This window comes from Takifugu rubripes, chromosome 9 (assembly GCF_901000725.2).
Source record: "Takifugu rubripes chromosome 9, fTakRub1.2, whole genome shotgun sequence".
NCBI classification, from domain to species: Eukaryota; Metazoa; Chordata; class Actinopteri; order Tetraodontiformes; family Tetraodontidae; genus Takifugu; species Takifugu rubripes.
Window position 1 is genome coordinate 12,778,504 of NC_042293.1, and position 22,529 is coordinate 12,801,032.

The 22,529-nt window shown below is 50.6% G+C and overlaps 3 protein-coding genes across 3 annotated transcripts in view; 2 read left to right on the plus strand and 1 right to left on the minus strand.

The window, feature by feature from the left end:
- On the plus strand, nt 1–12,665 carry camk1db (calcium/calmodulin-dependent protein kinase 1Db). Its single transcript, XM_003967651.3, has 11 exons — nt 1–432; nt 5,893–6,024; nt 6,825–6,899; nt 7,364–7,502; nt 7,587–7,713; nt 7,922–7,997; nt 8,711–8,823; nt 9,270–9,348; nt 10,002–10,089; nt 10,178–10,343; nt 10,880–12,665. The coding sequence occupies exons 1-11, from the start codon at nt 338–340 to the stop codon at nt 11,029–11,031; spliced, it is 1,242 nt and encodes a 413-aa protein (XP_003967700.1). The 5' UTR covers nt 1–337; the 3' UTR covers nt 11,032–12,665.
- Nucleotides 12,497–16,158, minus strand: ucmab (upper zone of growth plate and cartilage matrix associated b). The gene is made up of 6 exons (XM_003967652.3): nt 16,041–16,158; nt 14,619–14,752; nt 14,450–14,515; nt 14,287–14,382; nt 13,148–13,246; nt 12,497–13,076 (listed from the first exon to the last, which is right to left on the minus strand). The coding sequence occupies exons 2-6, from the start codon at nt 14,674–14,676 to the stop codon at nt 12,979–12,981; spliced, it is 417 nt and encodes a 138-aa protein (XP_003967701.2). The 5' UTR covers nt 14,677–14,752; nt 16,041–16,158; the 3' UTR covers nt 12,497–12,978.
- Nucleotides 15,486–22,529, plus strand: part of LOC101077109 (cyclin-dependent kinase 17) — a 16,104-nt gene continuing 9,060 nt past the window's right edge. Inside the window, exons 1-2 of the mRNA XM_003967511.3 lie at nt 15,486–15,821; nt 21,796–21,944. Coding sequence (XP_003967560.1) covers nt 21,827–21,944 — 118 coding nt within the window. The 5' untranslated portion in view covers nt 15,486–15,821; nt 21,796–21,826. The remainder of the gene's footprint in view (nt 15,822–21,795; nt 21,945–22,529) is intronic.

The window sequence follows — 22,529 nt, forward strand, 5'->3', positions numbered from 1 at the left end:
AGAGGAGGAGGAGGAGGAGGAGAGCCTGTGTTCCCCCGTGATCCGAGCAGCGGGGAAGCTCAGCGTCGGGATCCGCTACGTCAAACAGATTAGTCAAATAACCTCTCGGGGTAGGACGAAGCTCCTGCGCTCCGGCTCGCCTGGCTGCCTGCATGGGGCTGAGGAAGCGCTGACACGCACACGCACACGCCCGGGGAGCCTCCGGAGGAAAACACAAGTGCACTTTTCTGCATTTCTTTTTCCTCTTTCTTGTCGGTCTGGGTGAGACCACTGGTCCTCCGGCACCGTCTCGGCTTCCCCTCCCTCCCACCGGCAGCACCACCAGCCCCGGTGCGAAATGGCGAAAGAAAACGGCGAGTCCGGCGATGGATCTTGGAAAAAACACGTCGATGACATCAAGAAGATATTTGACTTCAAGGAAGTGCTGGGGACGTAAGTAATCAGATTACCGGAGCCGGTGCGCGACGCGAAACTGGACGCGAGGGGCAGAAAACAATGAGGCGGCTGGTTGTGGTCTCGGAAGCAGCCTGACAGCTGTTGAATGAACGGGGACAGAGAAACGGGGCCCTTTTCAACTTAATATTCCCCAGAAAAGGAGCTCGAACCCGCAGATGTCTGTCTGTCAGAACGGGGCTGTGCAGGTTCTGGGTCATAATGTCACAGCTCATTCACAAACCCGCTGCAGCGTGTTTCTGCAGCTGGCAGCCATTTATTTAGCACAACACAACTCTTTAACAACAGCGGGGCCCGTTTCACATGATGCAGCCAGCCCCCAGATGAATGATATTGTCACATTCTTAGGCTGGGTTTCTTTATTTACACGCCGAAGATCAGATCTGAGATGGAAAGTTGGGTCTGAGTTTGGAGACACCCCCGATTTCTCCTGATTTCTCCCCTTTCTGGGCTGTTTTTGTGCGTGTTTTCTGTGTTTGGAAGCGTAGAGAAGTCAGATTCCAGAGCTTATTTTGGTCTGCGTAGCCGACTCCACTTCCTTTCTTTAAGTTACTAAAGGAATGTTCCCTGACCGGGCAAACCTCTCCGTCTTCGGATCCGTCTTCAGTCTTCTAAAGACACACAGGGGAAGGCAATTTCACTTTTGTTTCCTTTTCCCTTCGCTCAGAAAGTCGTCGAGCCTCCGTTGTTTTCTAGCAAGGTTGGAAAAACCCGCATAAAGGTGGCTTCTTTCGTGTACTGCTTTTGTTCCGTGGCTGTTTGTTCCTGAGATGCTGGATCGGATAAATGTGGACGGGAGCATTGCTGTGCAGCCGCCCGGCTGCTGTGTGACACATGGCGGAACGCTCCTACCTGCAGGCTCTAGTTCCCCCCCCCGAGGCCTCCCTGTGTGTGAAGAGCCTCTGCTTAACACCAGTGAATCACTGCCATCCACACTATCTGCAATCGAACACGAATTGGTCGCCCACGAGCCAGGGCGCATCTGTTTGGCCCCGATAAAACCCGATACACCTCCAGGAGCCCGACCCGTGTATGTCTTCATCACGCAGCTGCGTTTACAACAGGAAGATCCGCTGGAGAAGCTCCCTGTAGCTCTGGAAGAGATGCAAATTCATCTGCTGAGGCTTCTTTTTTTTAGCTTCCTGATCAAAATGGTGCCACAAGGGCGCCTTGGACCTCGCAAGAGCACGACAGTCGGTCAGTAAGCGCTCTATTTTTGAGCTCTTCCAAACCCGATGTGGCTGGTTCCAGACTTGCAATGTCAGCTTTGACCTAAAGTTTTGTCTTTAATGCACGAGTCTCAGAATAATCCCTACCTTTCATGGAGAAACATTGGTTTTATTGTCCTCCGCTCCAGCCGACGGCTAAAGGACGGCCTGTCTGTAAATACAACACACACATCAGTCTGGTTTTTGAATCTGGCCGTGCTCCCTCTCCACATGTTGAACGCACAACAGAGCCTGACTCATATTTTCGCTCCGTCTCGGCGTTCTTCTGTTCTTTAGCCAGTTCTTTTCTTTTTCGCTTGGGTAATCTTTCCTCAGGATCGGCCAGAACTTCAACAAAACTGTGAATATTAGTATAGTCTAAACAAAAAATCCCCGTCTGGCTCACCGGATCCTGCTTTAAACATCTCCTTTGCTAACTTCCAACCCCCTCTTCTTTTAAATAAAATAAATGTAAACGCAGGGCTTTGTGAACATCGTACAAAGGGAGACAGGCAAGGCCGGAGCACGACGAGGACTGATGATTGATCGGGTATCGGTAGGGGCCTGCAGCTGTGGCAAGCAAGCCTTCGGACATACATCTTTCCTCCAGTAGCTGTTGGAGCTAATGTGTTCTTGGTCACCAAAGCCAGCCCTCCTGCTTCAACGCTACTTGTCTTGCGGCTAATTTCAGCTTCTTAAGCCGCTGATACTTTGCGGAAGTAAATTTAGTAACCCGACTGCGAGCTGCTTCACTTCCTGTGGGGTCAGGGTTGTAAATACAAACAGCCTGCTCTGATATTGGTTTTATAACCATCGATTTTTCACGTATTCCCAAAATTCTGCATGATGACGAGCCAAGCGGGCCTTAGTTCCAGCTGGCTCATTCCGGTTGTCCCCTTACCCGAGAAGCCGCTCGCTTTGCCAATAAAAAGGGGGGGGGGGGGGGGGGGGGGGGGGGGGGGGGGAGTCCTATTTGGAAAAAATTGGATCTCAATTATACAACAGGCCTCTGCAATAGGTTTTCAACCTGACCGCTGCTGTGACGGAGCCTTTCCTGGCCGTGATCTGCAGCCTCTTTGCATTGATCTTTTCCTGCAAACGCAGCTTTTGCTGAGACCAGATAAGTCCTTGGTGCACTGGAAATGGCAGCTAGGCAACTAGGACAATGGAAATCTTTAGCTGCTCCCACTGAAGAAGACACCATCTACTCCCACCACCGCTGTCCTCCAGCTACGTGGGCAGTGGGAGGAAACAATTTTCCCGTTGACCGTAATTTGGACAAATGGCACCATTATTTCATCAATCTGGGGAACTGGGGAAGCAGCGATCAGCTTTTTAAAATAATTGACGGGCTCATCTGCAGACAGTCTTCCTCGCACATTTCCATAAAGCCGCGGCGTCATTCTCTCCGCTGACTGTCGAGTAGAGCTCGAAAAGTGGCCCCGCATCCAGCTGGCTGTTCGCTAATGGTGCCCAACTTTAGCCGCGGGTGCTGCGGAAGCGGTTGGATGGCGTTCTTTCTTCGCATTGTTGGAGCTGATTTCACTCTGCAGCTCCAGATCGGCGTCGCTTAATGCATGAAAAGGCAGAGTGGGGGGAGAGGAAAAAAAAATGGTGCTGGGAGCCTGGAAAGTGTGGGGAAAATACCACACAGATGAGTCAGATCACGCCCGTGCGGCGGAGTTTAAACTCGAGGTGTGTGCGCCTTATTCAAGCCTCAAATGTCACAGCTTCATCACGCAGAGACGGAACCTGCAAACGTGACCCAGGCCATAATGGACCACTGAGTCCAGCAGCAGAGCAGAGCTCTGCAGAGCGTCACGGCCTGCCTGCAGCCCAAGGAGAGATTCTCACGTATACTTCCTTCCTCTGTGAAGGTTTCAGCTGCAGTTGCCTGGCAGCAGGTACAGCAAAGTCTTTTTGTGTTGGCAAAGTTGTTTTTTTTTTTACCTGCTTCGCCGCAGCGTTGGGCTGAGTCCAATGGTGACCCATGCCCACTGCTGCCTTGGTGCTTTTAACGAAGACCGAGCTGTGGTCATGGGACGATGCAAACAGCAGCTCATTGTGGTTTTGGCGGCATGCTTCAGCGTGCAAGTGTCGCCGCATATCATTCAGAGGACAACTGTTAGGATGGTCGTCGTTGGTGGACAGACTCGGATTACGTGTCCGTCCCATATGTTGTGTAACGGGTGGCTGTAATGCATCTTACACAAGATGATTGGGTGTGATTACTCAGCAGCAACCGAACACCTGCACATCCTGTGAGCGCCAGTAACCGGCTCCAACCCCCCCCCCCCGTGGCCTCCATATAAGAAAAGGGCTTCGTCGCTTGTCGATGAAATTGGATTTGATGGTGTTTGAGGAAGGTCAGCCACAGGCCTGAAGGATGATGCTTGATGCGGAGCCGCATTTGCATCTGCAGCACCGAGTGTGGGTTTGACACAAAGAACATCACACCTCCGTGGTCCGCATTAGTCAGCCGGTTTCACTTGGCCTTCTCTGGCATGGCGGCGGTGGCGGCGGTGTTGGGTGACTGCAGACTGTCACACAGGGCTCATCGTGTCACCCGTCGAGAGCTCTGAGGAAGAACGTGAACTTCAGCTGGTGCTGAGGCGAGTGACTCACAGCTGCGATTGTGCTGAGCACGACACCGGGCCAGGAACCTTTTCCAGGGTTTTCATATCTTGTCTGGAGGGGAGATTAAAGCACCCCAGAATTCCAGTCATCATCCAGCTGATCATCGTCGGCTGCGTCTCCTGCAAGGTCGAATGATCTCACACTTCCTGCGGCGACAGTGTGGAAATTCGGAGGCTCGTGTTCACGTTGTCATTCACAGGAAGTGATGTTGCTGGTGAACTTACGTTACAATAGCGAGGGGGAGGGTTAACGCATTTCCTGTGGTTTCCCCTCGGCTCGCGGCTCCCGCTGCAGGCGTGCTTTGAATTGCACGACAGGCTCGGCGAGTTGCACGACAGGCTGGGCGTGCTGGTGGGGGCATAACGGACTTCCACGCGACTGTGCGAACCGGTCGCGTGTAGGAACGGTGCTCAGCATCCTCGCAGCAGCATCATATGATGATAATGCTGGTAATAAACCAGGATGTACGGCACCGGCCACAAACCGTCGCATTTACATTTGTGCCACATCGTGCGCGTGAGGTCAAAGTCGGAGGGACAATGGCTCCGGGAGCTCTACTCCAGTTAGGTTCCACCTCGCCGCCCCCAGGGCGAGGCTCAGGTAGTGTGTCTGTGGCTCTTGCTGACCCTCCCCCTCCCGAGTAATAGCGGAGTGAGGGGATTAGTGTGGATTTGATGGCCTCAGTGGGACTTAGCGCTGTGAGCGGCGCCGAGTTTAGAATCTACTCATCACGGAGGAACTCATTACGCTTTGAGAACGTAACGGACATTTTGAAGCTGGCTGTCAGCGCCACTTGTTAAGGCTGCGTGGACAAATTTAGACGTGCGTGGATAAATATAGATGCATTGCTTCACGTTTTTTCCCCGCCATTAACATTTATCCTCATTAAAGGTGGCTGTATTAGATGTCAATCGCTATTTTAAGGGTTATGATATTGTATATGTCAGGCAGGTGTAGGAAAGAGAGCAAATTGGTTTCTACTTTGTCATCAAGAAGAATAAAGTGTTTGACCTCCTGCACCGACAACAGGAACTGATCTGCGATTTCATGACAGATGATTTTAGTTTTTATTACTGTTATTTTTTTGGGATAAAGTCAACATGTAACAGGGAAACGGTGGCAGGGAAGGTGTGCAACGAAAGCATGGTGGATAAAGAGCAGCCATGCTGTCTGTGCGCCGGGGTTTATTAAGGTGGACTGGCTGCGGTATCATAGCAACTGATGCAGATTGCTTGAGCAAATACTCCCTTAATTCTGTATTTGTTTTTAAAGGTTCTCTCACGTATGGAGACAGATGGTTGAGTCGCACACGCTATCTGCCATCCTAAATGGTTGTTTTTTAGAGCTTTTAAAAGTGTTTGCCGTGCTGGTGGGTGCGCACGAGCGCCCAGCATAAGCCAACACGAAAAAGCTGTCAGCCGCGGTCGGCAACTTTGGCCGTTCTCAGTAAATATTCACAATATGCTGTTTGTGTACTCTCGCCCGTCCGCCTCTGAGTGCCTCCTACCCACTTGCCGGTGATAAAGATTTTCTGTGTCAATATTACTCTGAGTGCACGTAAAGCCGGGGTGTTTTCTCTCTTTTCCCTTCACAGCGGCGCCTTTTCGGAGGTGGTGATGGCTCAGGAAAAGGTCACGGAGAAGATGGTCGCAATCAAGTGCATCCCCAAAAAGGCGCTAAAGGGGAAGGAGACGAGCATAGAAAACGAGATCGCTGTGCTGCGGAGGTGGGTGCTGATAGAACTCCAGGTTCTGCAAGGGTCACCGCCCTGTTGCATCACCAGAGAACCTTGCCTGAGTCAAAATCACTCTGCCTTGTCAAATGTCATCCATCCACCATTTTAGCTCTCTGACGCGCACCCATACACACAGAGGCCGGCCTTAGCTGGTATTTGGAGCCACATGATGTGCACCGTAGGGTATTAAATCCGTTTTATGGGGTCAGAAAAGGTAAACTAACACACGGGCCAAATTTCCATCAGGTGACGGCTGACACGCTACCCTCCCCCACAACCTGATGGGTAATAACTCCCTGGAGATTCTCAATTATCACTCACTCAGCTGGTGGGTGTTGTTGCCGCTCCTCTCGTCATCTGCTCTTGGATCCATCCTCTGGAAGTGGCAAAGGCCGTTTGGTCTTTTCAGACCTTAACCGCCTCCTCCTGTCCCACCCAGGCTTCTCCTTTCAGCCACCGTCCTCCATCTGCATTTCCTTCAAGGGTTTAATATTAAAACCCCCGCCGCCGGTTGCCTGGACACAGGCTCCCGGCGCCGTGACCCATCCTATAGTGTTTTCTTCAGGAGCTCCGGCTTACAGGGGCTGCTGAATCGTGACTCATTGATTACCGGAGAAACGCAATGCTCTCCGCTGCACACAAAAGGTTTTTATCCCCTGCACGAAACATCATCTGTCGATATAAAGACCGAATGCGCACAGGCAGAGTGCTGCAACACTTTTGTGAACAGTTCACATCAAAAGCAGTTTTTTTTTAAATGGTGAAGTCTGTTTTCTGTTCTGGCTCTCCAGGATAAAGCACGAGAACATCGTAGCTCTGGAGGACATCTACGAAAGCTCCAACTACCTATACCTCATAATGCAGCTGTAAGTAGAGAACCCAGTCACACGCAGTTTCTTCAGCTCTGCTCACAGTTTGACAGCTTGTTTTTTCCTCCTCTGTCTCGAATACGTCTCGTCTCGGAGCGGCGTTCCTCCTAAGTGGATCACTTTGCTTCCTTTCATTTTTGCCTTTTCAGTCTGCAGCGATTCTACTTCTGCTAACCTTTTCGGAGCCCTTTAGTCACATTCACCTAATTTTCTTCTTTTGGTTCCGCCAAGTCGGTGAATGGACACTGATTGTTGTTTCCTGCTGCCCTCAAATCCATGTAATCCTCACTGGCCATTCAGCTGCACCCTGCTGTGCTGCAAATACGTTGGAGCCTGGATGAGTCAGTTGCTCCAGTTAATTTATGATGAATCCGTCTCATATTGGGGCTTTTTACTCTTACCAGTTGTAACTGGGGAATAGCTGTAAGCGGTCTGCAGCCAGTCTCCGTGTGTGCTAACAGGGTGTCTGGAGGTGAGCTGTTCGACCGCATCGTGGAGAAAGGCTTCTACACAGAGATGGATGCCAGCCGGCTCATCAGGCAGGTTTTGGATGCGGTGAACTACCTGCACTCCATGGGCATCGTGCACCGAGATCTGAAGGTGCAGACGTGTGATTGAGCTGACTGTGAGTCTGTGTAATTGGGAGAGGAGGCTGATACGGCTGGGCTTTTCTCTTATTTTCAGCCTGAGAATCTCCTCTACTTCAGTCCCGACGATGAGTCAAAGATCATGATCAGCGACTTTGGCTTGTCGAAGATGGAGGGAACAGGCGACGTGATGGCCACCGCCTGCGGGACTCCAGGATACGTGGGTGAGGTTGCCGCCTGAGGTCTGGCTTTGGTGGGAAACTTCCTCTCGTCTAATTAGATCCATTAGTTGGCTAAACATGATCTGATCTAATCTGCTGGAGGATGACCTCGGCTGTCTGGAGGCATTCACGCTGCTCTCCAGCCTTCGCATGTCGTCAAAAGCTGCCGTGGATTTACCAGTTTTCTAACCATCTTCTTAAATTCTTACAGCCCCTGAGGTTTTAGCTCAGAAGCCCTACAGCAAAGCGGTGGACTGCTGGTCCATCGGAGTGATCGCCTACATCCTGTGAGTGTCCCCTTCCGTCGCTGATGTTAATGAAGCTGTTTTTTAATTATCAGAGCAAACCTCAGGACTTCTTCACATCCTCCCAGCTGGCTCGCTTATCGCATCTCACCTGGTGTTTTAACGCATGCCATCGTGCATTTATGGTCCCGCAGCTCTCCCCGCCGTACATGCAAATATCTGCAGTAACAGCTGCAGACACGCGTGTGTGTGTGTGTGTCTCTGCCGGGCTGGAATCATTCAGCTCCAAATCCAGACCTTTGATCAGGATAATGATGGCGTCTTTGAGATCAAGCATGCACGTCATTTCCTGTTTATTCCAAATATGAAAGGCTAAACTATTTAGACTGCAACTGATTTGTACTGTGTACTGACAGTATAGTCTGATTACTGGTATCCAGTATAAGCGAAACCACCAAATAAGAACCAATGTTGTGCTTGGTAGGCCATACAGAACATGTTGTGCCTTGATACAGAGAAAACTGTGTGAATAGATTGTTTGTCCCCCGCTTCTGCTCATCATATTTATGTAGCGTCTATAATCCCCCTGAACCTTCCGCCTGTTGTGGATGAATGTGGAAAAAACCCCACAGGCGGTGAATGAAATCATGCCAGAGGAAATCCTTTTAGATCTGGGTTGAACTGTCTGGCATCAGCCGATTGATGGGACTCATAAAGACTCCTGGGTTTGTAATCGGCGCTCTTCATCTTCTCAGGCTGTGCGGTTACCCACCTTTCTATGACGAGAACGATTCCAAGCTGTTTGAGCAAATCCTCAAGGCCGACTATGAGTTTGACGCCCCGTACTGGGACGACATATCGGACTCAGGTGAGATGGGACAAAATAATGAAACCTTCTGGTTTTTCCATATGTTGGTGGTTTTGATACGCAGTCCGGCACGTCTTAAAGTGAAACAGTATCAGAGTTATCTGATTTTCATCCTATCCTGCTGCCTGCACAGTGTTGGCATTCACACCTAATGAAAATGAATCGCCGTTAGCATCTGGATGTCCCTTAAAATGGGCCAAATTTGGTGACTCCTGGGGTGGAAATACATCACTGTCAGCACCAACATTTGCATTTTAAACACAGATTACACCTTTTAGTCTGTGACCATGATATATTTTACACTAAAAGCATCAGAAATGCCTAAACAAATATAAAATTCAGTGCTGTTTGAGTCATCGTGCGCCCTCTATGGTGTTCTCCCGTTAACATCTTATGTTAAAACTATTTCACATGTCAATTGCAAGTTGACCTTTGTGTGTCCTCAGCCAAAGACTTCATCAGCCATCTAATGGAGAAGAACCCAGAGATGAGATTCACATGTGACCAGGCTCTTCAGCACCCTTGGTGAGAAGCTAACCACAGCTAAACAATCACAGGAAGGCACATGTTGGTGTGATTAAACAGCAGTATGACGCAGATTGCTGTGCTCACGCATTTGTCATGTAGAGCGTTTTCCACCCACTGTCATCTGTCGCCATGGATCCAAGCCACGAAGCCCACCTCTGCTCGGCGCTGCTGGCCCTCAGAGAGAAATCTGCTGAATAAATGGCTGCCAATTAGTGGATGGTGGGCTGAAGGAGCCTTTAAAAACATGGAAGCTTTAATGAACAATTAGGATGTCTTCCCAGGCCTGAGCCACGGCTAACAAGAGCGAGTCGGCCTGGGCTTCAGGCTGCGGCTGAGGTGGCCAATAGAAATGGGTTTGTTAGCCAGTAATGGGCCATCTGGGACCGGGGCAGGTGGTCATTTTGACATAAATATGTGGCTTTCACACCGACAAGGGGCAACATAACACGGAGAAATGGCTTTCCCTGGCAAAGTTTTCTGCAGAGATATTATGATGAAGGGAGAGTGTGGGAGCGGAATGAAAGCAAACAGGAAAACGGCAGGTGTTTTCCCCAGGTGTAACACACAACATCGATCATCTGGCTGCTGCGTTCGCGTGCGTCCATTCGGGGTTTCCGCCATCTAAAAAGGACGCCTCTTGAATGTTTCAGGATTGCCGGAGACACGGCTCTCTGCAAGAACATCCACGAATCGGTCAGCCGGCAGATGCGGAAAAACTTTGCCAAAAGCAAATGGAGGGTGAGCGTCACCAGACACACCTTAAAGGCGACATCAGCGGTCGCGCGGGCTGCCGTGTCACCTGCCTCTCTGCTCTCTGTCGTTGCAGCAAGCTTTTAATGCAACGGCCGTGATTCGCCACATGAGGCGCCTGCAGCTGGGCACCAGCTTCGGCAGCAGCAACATCCACAGCGCCAGCGCCACCTCCAACCCACAGAGCCGCCCCCCAGCCAAGAGCCAGTCCGTGGACTGTGCGCCGCTCTCCCTGACCGACTGTGAGTGACACTTCACAGCTGCCTGTGGATGTAAACACCTTTCGCTCTGCGGCCGTCTCCCTTCGGCTAATTGTTTAAAAAGCACTTGAGAGCTCACTTTTTAGCAAAATAAACAGCGTCCTGACAGGAGCCATGTGGTCACGGGCCTTTTAATGGAGGTTAAGATCTTTGTTTGTTAGAACTTTCCGATAAAATTGTAAACCGCCAGGCAAAAGTAAAAACGATTATTTAAACGGGCTGATTGCAAACCCAAATTAACTCGCAACCAGCTTGAAAAGAAAAGTTGTCCCAGTAGGAATCGAGTCATGATTTAGTGTTAAGTCTGTTCCTGGCGATGGTTTAAAGGACCGTGTTTATTAACATGCAGATTTACGGCCAGACTCCAACCTTCTGCGGAGAGCTGGGGCTTCATCTGCTATAAATAGACACTTTTTCAGACTTCTAAAGCCTTCAGCCATGCTGTAAAAACCACCCAAATCTCAACGATGACTCTGGAACAGCTGAATGTAAACTTGGCTCTCGTGCCTCTCCCACAGGTCCTCCCATCGCTCCTTTGCCCTCCGCCGTCAAAGCGTTCGACCAGGACTCGGACGAACCCTCACCTGTGCGAGAGGACCGCCCCGCGGCGGATGAGCCGGCGCGCCCTCGCCCCTCCACGGTGACCGTGATCCATACTGGGACTAAATGACGCCAGGTTCCGCGGGAGGTAAGCTGGGAGACCACGGAGCTCTGAGACGGGATGAGATCATCCCGCTCGTGGCGGCTCGATGCCGTCGCCCCAACTTGCCCATCCCGCGTCCCTCCCATCGGGTTTCAGCCAAACCGCGGGAGGAATTTGAGAAGTTTTGGCTCAGTTCCTTTTGCGGGCGGCTCAGCACAGCTCTGGGCCGCCCCTGCCTCTTCCCCCGGCGCCGCGCGGACCTGGAAGCGCTGACGGGAGCTGCGATTGTGGAAGCCATGTTCAGCTGAGCCACCAACCGGCAGCTGCTCGAAGTGCCACACTAAAAGGGAACTCTTTACCTGCTGCTACCTGTACTGTGGAGCGGCTTCGCGCGAGGACGCCCTGGTGCATGCCCTGTGTAAATATCCTGCAGTGAGCTGTGGAGTGGAGTCAATTGCAAGCTTCAAAGCTGTGGTGAAATAATCGTGACATCATCTGCACTCTGGACTTCTCGCTAATTTGCTGTGGTATTTGCTGCAACGGCTCGCAGGGTAAGACTGTGTGTTTCCTCCTTGTTTCAACGTGCACAAGCGCGAGCAGGACGGTGGGCTTTCAAGGACCTGCCCTATTGGATTATTTATTTTCTTACAGTGTGTGGGGTTTTTTTTGTAAGAAAACACTTGTTTAAATGTGTGATTTGATTCAATCGTAAAGCGGATGAAGTGGGTGGGGAAGAAGAGGTGCAGGGTTTTTTTAAAAAAAAAAAGATTATTTGTGATTGTGAAGCCCTCCTGCACCACAGGAGGGCGACGGTGTGTCGTTGCTGTTGTTCTCAGGGATGCCCTCTGACCTGAAGTTAACCAAAACCGCCCTCGGTGGTCTGACTCTGCTGAGTGACTCTAATGTGCCATCGGGAGAGTTTCCTTCTTCACCACCACGGCTACTGACCGCACAAGAGTAACGAACCTCAAACGCAACCCTTTGAAAAAACCTTGAATCATTGTGTTGGGATCTAAACCAAGTGGCTGTCAGTAAAGTGCACATTCTCGTCTGAAAACTTTTAAAACTTGTAAAATGACACATGAATGCAAATGTACCTGGTCTTCTCCCAGTGGGAAGCCGTCTGATGGGTGGTGTACAGTCGGGTCTTCGTATTATCGTGCTCTGCTTCTGCTCCTGAAGTGGCTCACTCCCTCCTTTTTCTTTCTGTTCCCCCCCAAAATCACTGTGCTTTCATACCGGCCTGTTGAATTTAGCAGCAAGACTCTTCCTCCTCTCCCACACTCGCTCCGAGGAACCAGAGAAGGGCTCCGTGTTTTCCCAGTCGTGCTTCTGTACGAGGTTTCCGTCACTCGACTTTCACGGGAAAACGAAAGAACACTTGATCTCCACACGCCCACATCGCCGTGTCGACGCGATCCAAAGGTGTGGCAAATATTGATATTGAGCTTCTATAACTTGATGTACAAATCACAACGGCACACATGCTTGATACTTGGATGTTTATTTGTGTCTTCCCTATATTTTGATCCTCCCGAGAACAGAAAAGGGAAAGCTACATATGACGTGTTGAGAGCCCCTTGGTTTGCATGTATTACATATTGTTCCAGAAATGTGCTTCAGAGTTGTAGAAATTTATGTATTAAAGAAAAATAAGACTATTCTGCCGGTGTTGCTGCCTCTTTGAGTGAGAGGATTCCATGCATGGATTCCAATCATTGCTTTGCACAGAGGAATAAATCAAATTCCATTCAGTTTGGTCAGCGGCTCGTGCTGAGGTCATTTCTGAAGAAAAATGTTAATAATAAAGTCGCCAGGAGCCAAGTTTCCACCTGCTTTAGGGATCATTCATCCATTCTGAAAATATTTTGGGGGCTATTGTGTTTTTGAGTGTCACTGTGAGTAGTGATTTCGTAAAGTCGACTTTAACGAAGGGAAAACTGCAGCAGTGTGACTGAAGCCTCCACCTGCGTCTCAGGTGTGGTGGCGGTTGTACTCGTGGGGAGGATACATCCCATCGTAGTGGAACTCCCTCCACTGTTCGGTGCTCTCGCTGGTCCTCTCGTCTTGCTCTGAAACAGAAGCATTTTGGTGAGCCGGTGGTCTGGAGGACCTCGGCTGAACCCTGTCGGCGCTGGCCCACCGTCGTGCTCCTCCTCGGCGTGGCTCTCGAACTTCTTCCTCTTCTCCTCGTGGAACTCTCTCCTCCGCTCGTCTGCAGCCAGAACCTGCCTCTGCTCGGCTGCCAGCACGCAAGAACACGGCGAGTTAATGAGGTAATGAGTCACATAGACGTTAGCTGAGCTGGGGAATGATGGAAACACCCGTGTTGCGTTGTCTTTAATGGAGAGCATCGAGGGCCGGATGAGTCCAACCTCCTTAAACAGTGAGTGACATTGTGCGCTTCCAAACGGGCTCCTCATCATCAAGCCTGTTCCTTCTTTCTTAATGTTTTACTGCCTTTTTCTGTGACTCTTCTCTGTCTGTGTGCTGGAACATTCTGCACTCACCTCCCGGCCGCTCACCCACTCGCTCATCAGACTTTTCCCCTCCCGTCGATGGCCTTTCCTATTCCTTTTGAACTCGGCATCGTCGGTGTCTCCAATGACAGGTTACACAACTCATGCTGCTTAATCACTCGCTGGATGGCTGGCGCAGTGTGTGTGTGTGTGTGTGTGTGAGTGAGAGACAGAGTGTGAGTGAGCTCCAGGCTGCCCCGGGACTCCAGAAACCTGTCTCTGCTGAGGTTCTCAAGCTGTCATAACAATTCTGATCATTTAATGTAAAATTTAAAACAGTTTCACCAGAACTTTGACTCTTCTTTGGCTCAGGTTTTTACTTTTCTCCTTGTTTTGCGCGAACTCAGCATAGTTTTATAGCGTTAATATGGGATGTTTTTATGGTCCGAGAGGATTTCTCCCAGGATCACGTTAGTTTGAAAGCTGCATCAACCTTTACTGGATTCGTCTCATTTCCTAAGCAGATTTGTTTTTGCCTTCTAAAATGTGACCACTGTATTCACGAGTTCAGAGAAGTAAACAAATGTAACCTTTAACCTGCTTGGATAACAGCAAACTGGAATATTTTTGAAAATTTGTCATCAGTAATGGTGATCTAACGCTGAGCTGATGAGCTTGGGAAAATACATAAATTTCCTCTGTTGCAGCTTTTGAAACCGGATTGAGTCATTTCTGTTGAGACTGTTAAGAAATTAGTGGGGTTTTTTTCTTTTAGAAAGTCCTGTGTGTTTAGTAAAACATCTCCAGAGTGGTGTAAACTCACCATTAATCTCGTCCTGGGACTTGAGGCCTCTTCTGCTGCGCCTTCGGAAGAAGGTTGAAGCTTCGGACTCCTTCATGAAGATCATCTTCAGAGGACCTGCAGAGGGAGGGTCAGCTGACAGAACTTAAGGGGGCAGAGATGCGACAACGAGGACGCTGCTCACCTGATGGGTCCCTCTGGCCGCCTGTGCTCTGGGGCACAGCTGCAGAGTGTGTCCCCTCTGGGGAGGCTGCGTCCATGGACAAAAGACAGTGGCTTGAATTTAGAGCAAACACTTTCCTCTCCGTGACATAATAAGATCCTGCGCCATCTGAAATGATCTACAGACTCACAGAAAAGTGTAATATACACAGCGAGGAGAGCCAGGAGGGTGGCATACGTCCGGGCCATTTTTGCGTCGCGTCTGGACTGAGATGGACAGGAAGACTAGGAGGGAGAGGTGTCTCCAAGAGGTGTGGTCAGGACTCTGGAGGAATATCAACAGGAGGAGAGGGTGGGATTGATTGCATCTCAAACGAAGGCAACATCTGAGGCTCTTTATAATTTTACCAATCAATCTATCAATTTAGTGATATTTCTCTGTATGTATATTTTGAACTTGAGTGATAATAATTTAAGTTTTGTTGATGTACAAATAAATAAACTCTAATTAATTCAAACACCAACATTGTTTCCCCTGATTGATGGCGATTGATCCAGGATTCTCCCTGTGTCTGTTGCAGATACAGTGAGGGTCCTCAAAATGCTACCTCTGCCTCTCCAAAAAAGAGAAAAATATGCGGCCTTGTGTTTGCTAGGGGATGTTTTCCCACCTGAGTTTTGGCAGTGTCCCAGTAAAGACTGAATGTTTTAAGTGTTTGGCAGGGTGAACCTCGGCAGAGGAATTCCTGCACCAGGGAGTGAGAGTAAACTTGCGGGCGTGTAGCATGTTTGCTCATGAAAAACAAAAGTTGACCCAATAGACATTCTGAATCAAACCTAAGCTTTTTGTAAAATGAAGAGTCCCAGTATTTGGAGAGGATGGTTTGATCTTATTTATCTTTTATTTCTACCCGTTATTCTCTTTGCTAGACATGTATATAAATCAGCGAGGTGCTGCATGAGCAGTGTCTCCCAGCAGAGGGCGCTAGAGGGCACCGCCGGAGGCCCGCCCCCTGCGCTCCCAGCGCCGGCCATGGGGTGGCGCTATTTCCCCGCGGAGATTTTGGTGACAAGGCTGTGGTGGCAGGCAGCGTCAGCGGGCAGAGGACACATTATCAAAGCGGTAGCCACCAGCAGCGTCTCCCCACTGCCATGGTCTCTAAGACCGACAAAACCCACCACTTTGCCGCGGGAGTACAACTTTGCCGTCAGTAAACGACGCCGCGATGCCGGGGACTACGAGCCCGCGGTTATAGGCGACACCGAAGAGCAAGAAAGTAGCTACCATCGCGTCGGAAACCACAAAGAAGAAGCAGGGAGGGAAAGACGGCATCCGGCCTGAGAAGAAGCTCCGAGGTCGGGGAGTCGGGTCGGAGCAACGCTCATCGTTTCTGGTGAGACACCCCTTCGCTTTTCGGTCGCAGCTTCGGCGGATTCAGCCCCGTCCGTTAGAGCCCTGCATACGCTAGAAGCATTTGCACCCCCCTGCGCCGACACAAACCCAGCTTAACAATGTTAATGTTCACGCCGCCCCCCGGGTGAATGCAGCCGCTTGTGTGAGCTATTCAGCCTGCTCCATTCACCGGTGGATTGCCCTGTTGACTAAAACAAACCGACGGGTTAAGTGCGTGCAGCATGGCTGAATGGTGGAACTCGGTCCGGGCTGGTAAACGGCGTCGCCCTCGGTCCAACCTCTTCGTGCTACCAGCACAACCAGTTGGCCGACTGGGACCGGTTGTAAAAGGAAGTGCTGCGTGTGTCGTCTTGTAGCGGAGCAAACCAAAACATTCATTGACCCATGTTTCGTCACGCTTTCTGGTCCAGTTTTTTTCCAGGCCAAGTGTACCAGCTTCTGCAACCGGGCAGTCAAAACAGTCTCAACTTTTCCTTGTTTTCCCTGCACCAACCCCAGGCCGTGGCTCTGCGGGGGGAACCTGCTTGCACAGGGAATTCTGCAGTTTCTTAGAACATTAAACCCCAATTAACACTTTTTTTTTTTTGGTGTACGGTTGTACCCTCTGTTTGCATGGCTGAGAAATGGGTTAGAAAGGCTGGAGCGCTTTGGTAAAGGAAGTTTATTAACCTGAGAACGTGGAGTAGTCACATATTTATTGTCGTCACAGTTGAGTCACACATGCTGCACAGCCTCGTTGAAAGTCAACTGACTCAGACGTGAATTCTTTTGCTGTGGATCACAGGCTTTTCTTTTATAGAGTGTATGATTAAGCAATATTTCACAACCATGCATGCAGTCTTTGCTGGCCCTTTATTTGTCGTATTAAAAAAGGACCACACTTCTTTTGACAGGCTTTGGTTCGCAGCTGAAATTGTGGTTTTTTTAATCTCCAGAAAGATTTGGGCCTCTATTTTAAAGCCAGGCCGCCGGTGCGTGAATGAAAACGCCCGTTGTCGCACCTTCTTCGGTTCCCTCCGAGTGGCTCGCATGTGCCAGTCGCACGTTGGCGCTGGGGTTAAAATAAACCGGGGTAGGCAGGGAGTGATGCACATGCCCGTGTGTTGGTTTGACATGTTTTGGTTCCCTTGGTGAAGGGCTTGGGGGTGGTGTGTGGGGGGGGGGGGGGTGGTGATGGTGGCAGGGTAATCTGACCTGCTGTTTAACAGCTGTAGCCACGTGGAGGCGGTCCCTCCTGTGCAGATCAGATGTCTGCGAGGGAGCGCACGCGCACCGATGATTGCGTCGAGCCGGCCGTCTATATGTTTGACCGTTTGATTTCGTTCTCTCCGCCGGTGCTGGCGGGGGCCCCGCGCTCCCTCCGAGTGTGTGAGCTCATGTTGGAGCTGCATCCAGGACAGCTGGCTGAAGGTTAACGTGTCACGGATCTCTGGGGAGCAGCTGCCGTGTCACAGGCACCACTCTTGTCTATAGATAGCCCCGAATACAAACTCTTCCTCTCCCTTTTTTTCTGCTGCATTAACACAAACGCTCGGCCTATAAGCAAACCCCCCCCCCCCCAAGACAAAGGCCGCTGGTCTCAGCCTAAATCCGGACCCTGGTGCAGCCCGGCGAGCCAACTGGCTCCAGAACCTGTTTGATTGAGTTATACAGTAACAATTCGGAGCAGGCACGCGGGTCGTCATCCGCCGCATTAAAGTCTGAAACAGGTGAGGGACAAATGTTGCCTTTTTCCCGGTGCTCTTGGCAGGATTTTCAGGAACTCTCCCAACACTTGTTGAGTCTTTATTTGGAAGCACATGCACACACGTTCGTCACAGCAGTATTATTACAGGCCGCCACATCCACAGTCAAGGTCTCCCCGATCGATTAAAATCCACGCTAAACCCGTGGAAATTGAATTTACAGGCCAGGCGGTGCAGTCGCCGGCTCCTTTTGTGACTCAAGTGTTCAAATATATCTTCAGTTTTCCATTGGAGTTAAAACCTGCGACACTAATAAGTTCCTCCACAGGGCTCCTTTTAAAAAGCGTAATGATTTATCCTGTTGTGAATGAGTTGTCCTTGTACCTCCTGAACCTGCAGGGCACCAAACATCCACAGAGGGAAACGACCATGAAAGCCGCGTCTGATATCCTGATAACCGCTAGTCACCACCGTTGCCAATTATTCCTTTCAAACAGCCACGCGGGGATATCGAGATCTGTTGTGAGGAACACAGAAAGCCGGGGATGAGGGAGGCTAATAGTTGCTCTCTGACGCTAATGCTCATAAACGGAGGCCAGGTGACGCAGGCCCAGGTCCAGTTCACCATTATCTCCATAATGAGAAGCCTGGAGAAGTGGCAATCTCGCTGCCTTTTAGCTTCATTAGATTGAGACTATCTTGTATCTCCAAGGTTCCAAAATTCAGACTTGATAATCTGAAATGGGGAAATGTCACCTGCTGCCTGTCTGACCGTATCAGAATCTGTCTGTTGTTTACGCAGCTGTGGTTTAATTCTGACAATTCATTTTTGCTGCTCACCCCTATTCATTAGCTACGGCATATTTGGCTTAATTGGACGATTTGTTTTCTAATTGAAACGGCGTTCTGAATCATACAGCTTCTATTTTCAGATTGATGTTTGAGCGGTCCGTTTTCTTTCACGTCTGTCAGTGGTATTTACACCCTTTCCTCAAGGTTCCATGTGTAAACTTTAAGTGTGGAGCGCTGCATTCCATTGATTGATCCTTCGACAACATGCTGATGCTAACAAGCGAGATGCTAACTTAAGCACTTTACCTCGTATTTTCCCTATTTGTTCCCTTAAATATGGCTGTTTCCGTAATGCTAACCAAGCTAATGTGTTTCTTATTGGCTTTAGCTTTCCACAGCACCTCTTGATGCCCTGGACTGAACTTTTACACAAAGAAGGGGGTGCAGGCCTGTCATTCACGCTGCCGTTGCCACGGCAGCAGTCTCAATTGGCCAGCGTTGATTCACGGGCTGCTTTGCATCGCCTCACACCCCGTCGACGACGAGCAGGAAGTCAAAGCCAACGAGCGTGGCAAAAAAAAAAAACACATGACGCCGGGTTCCTCGTCACCTGCTGCATCACGAGAGACGCGCACGTTTGGTTGTCCTGCTCCCCTCAACGCCACGTCCTGCTTCCTGAAAAAAAAAAAGAAACGTTGCACAACGCCGCCTTTATGAAGAGCCTCTCATGGAGCCAGCTCTTCTCCCTTGTCCTCATTGTCTTGGCCAGGATGAGAAAAAGGGCTGCTCTTTAGAAAAGCGGCGCTGAGCTCACCCCCGAATCACGCCAGCAGTCACGCTTGTTCACCATCGTCTTCTGTGAGCGGGGGCGGCAGGGGAGGGGCGGAAGGCCGTTTCTAGGAGCTTCTCACAGAGGCAGTGACATTATGTGGTTTCTTGAATTCCGGGGGGGGGGGTTTACAGAGAGTTTTTGACCTTGCGTCTCCTGTTGGTGGCCCAGAATCGAGTGGCCCCGTGGGGTGATGGCAACGCCGGGAAAGTGGGCCAGATGCTCTGAGAGCTGTATTAACGGGCTGCCTGGGGGTGGAGTTGCTGTCCCTCACAGCTGGAACTCTGACCTTACCCATCGTTCCTTTTGTCCGTCGTCATCAACATCTTCGCAGCGGCGAAGATGCCTCATCCCTCCTGCCTCTTCCTGCCCCCCCACCCTCCTGTACAATCAGCAGGCAAAGGGATGGAAAATACAGTTTGCTCCACAGCTGGAGGTGTCCCAGTGTGCACGTGAGCCGCGCGGCTGCATTATTGTAGGTATTGATCATTAGATAAAGGGACCTGGTCCCGGCGGGGGTGGGCTCGAGAAGCTGCCAGAACGAGGGGCAGTTTGGGGTTGCTGAGGCTGGATTTTGGCACGCGTGCTGTCTCCTACCATTTTCAGCATGGACAAAAAAAAAAAGCAGCGTGGTCGTCCTGGCAACGGATCTCGAATTGAAGCTGCGCGGCAACCCCCCCCCCCCCCCCCCCCCCCCCCCCACCCCCCACCCCCATACTGGTAACCTCCCAGCAGATCTGGGGCTCAGACCCGTCCAGCCGACCGAGGGGAGCAGGGATAAAGGATCAGGGAACAGATCATGCCCAAAAGCCCCATCCCCCCCCCTCCCATGGGATGAGATGCCACCACCTTTGTCTATTTGACGCCATATCGTCGTAGTGGATCATTTGGTCTCAAACCTGTGTTGTGGTAGATTATTTCATCTCTTTGCCATATGGTATTTTTACTTTTGCCCTGTTGAGGGTGAAGATACAAGCAGCTTTTGAGAAGATTGTGGGCAGGACCTGACAAAATGTGGGTTTTATCAATGTTTCTCTTCTGGTTTCCTGTTCTATGTGTACATCAGAGGTGTTGCGCAACGGAGCAGCATTAAACAGTCGAGCCGTTTTTAACCGCCACCGTCTCGATGGGTGAACAATCGCCGTTTAACGTGAATTCCACAGAGCAGTGGAGTCGTTCTCATGTTGCGTCAAGCTACAGCAGAAGGGAGGGCGAAGCGGAGGAGTGCGGAAGTCGACGACTGACGCGAAGCTGCTGTGACAGTCGAGTGGAGTCCCCATTTTGCATCCCCGGAGGAATTCGCCTGATTGTCGCTCGACTCGGAGAAGCAGAGGGACATAAAGGGCCAAGATTATTATGAATGAAATATGTTCTGACTAGGCTGAAGTGGAGGTCATCGTGCTGGCCGTGAGATCCGCTCAGTTCAATCGATGTGTGTCCAAGTGCTGACGCGAGCTCTGGTTCCCTTTTCTTTATTTTCAGTTTGACTCAACACTCGTGTGTTATAATTTCAGAGAAGCCAAACACCGTTGGCAGGCGGCAAACCCAGCAAGGCGTTTTAACAAGTGGAACATCAAACACACTTGCCACCGAGATGCGTAAGCCGCCATCCGGCCTCGCCGGTGTCATCCGGAGCCAGATTTTTTAACAGTAGTAACCAGGAAGCAGAGCCAGGATCTCAAGTTCCGCACAGCTGTCGTGCAGCCGTGTCACGGACCAAAGGAGCTAGCGCGCTTCTGCAAATACCAGGCTACACTGTTGTTTCTACGTTGTCGGGCGGTTTAGCGTTGAGCTAGCTGCGCCCAGGACGATGTATCTACATGCAGATATGTCACAAGCTGTTAAACTAAGCAAACATCTAACAGCTTGTTTGTGATTCATTTCCCAGCATGACTCTGGCAGCATTGGTATTTTTTTTTTGTTTTTGTTTTTGGGGCAATTATTTGATATACAAAATGCTGTTAGCGGCTCGTAGCCGTCAGCCGGCGAGCCCTCGGGCGATGTTTCCATGACTGGCTCTCCTCAACGTCATCTCAGACAGACACTTGTCCAGATCTGCAGTAGTTGTGGAGTCATGATCTCTGGAGTAAGTCAGAGGGAGAGGCTGGTGCCCCCCCCCCACCCCCACCCCTGCCAAAGTCTAAATTTTCCTTTTCCTTTCCTCGCAGATGTCACATACTGGTCTGTCGCTGGCTGTCCCAGTCAGTGATCCATGCACACAGTAAATGCGACTGGAATGTGTGATGTGGAATCAGCGCGGCCGGGTCCGGTCCCGCTCCATTCAGGAGCAAATCCCCCCCTGCTTTAGGGTTTGCTTTTACAGCCCGGCTCTCCCGCAAGAATCTCTCAGCGACTCGTCATGTTTTTCCAGGGTCAGGAATGTAAAATAATGTGGCGGAATGAGCGGAGTCATAATTAGCGTCGGAGTGCAGATAGGCCTAAAACAAGCCAGGGTTCAGGGCCCTCCAGGCTGCCTCTCTTCAGACGTTACAAACTGACACGGCTTCTTTTTTCCAGTTTACATTCCGGATTCTGTCAGTGAAACGTCAAGGTCCATCGGAATCACTCGGCAGCTAAAACAAACGCTGCCCTTGTGGTTATCTCACATGGGCCACGGCGGGAGAATCACGTTGCTCTGTTGTCTACAGGCCTCCCCTTCCCGAGAGCTCCCTGGAGAAGATGAAGAGGTTCAAGCGGCGCCTTTCTCAGACGCTGCGGGGCAGCCACACCATCGACGAGTCGCTGTCCGAGCTCGCCGAGCAGATGACCATCGAGGAGAACGGCTTGAAGGACAGCGGTACGTTTATACTGTGATTTGAATGTAGGAGGACGCACCGCAGCGTCTACCTGGTCCCAGAATACCACGAAACAATGATCCCAGGGAGGCGACGCTCCCGGTTTTAGGGTGTTTCGCCCCGAATGATCCGGATTCGCGTCAGTTTACCGCCTTGGGGATGTGGGAATGGAAGGAAAGCGACACCACATCTTATCTCGGCTGATATTCGCAGACTCTGCAGGGAACGCCAGCAGCTGCCCACCGCAGTGCGCGGTTGCCATGGCGCCCTGGATCTGGAAACTTTCAGGAGTTACCACAGCAACTTGGACGGCCAGTTGAAAGCAGCCAAACATCTTGATGCATTACTCCTTCTTTTTTTTTTTAAATTTAAAAAGGGGGAAAAAAAACCCTCTTAAAGTTTACCTCTCTTGTTCATCTCCTCCCCACCTCCCTCTGAGAACTAACCGGGCTTTGTAAAGCCTTTTTTGTGTGGTGATTAACGCCAGGTTCTGCCAGATTGTTCCGTGCACCGGGGACACAGAATCCTGTGTGAGAGGATTTCAGAGGAGTGGAGACAGACTGGAGTAGCCAGATGAGATGCCATCT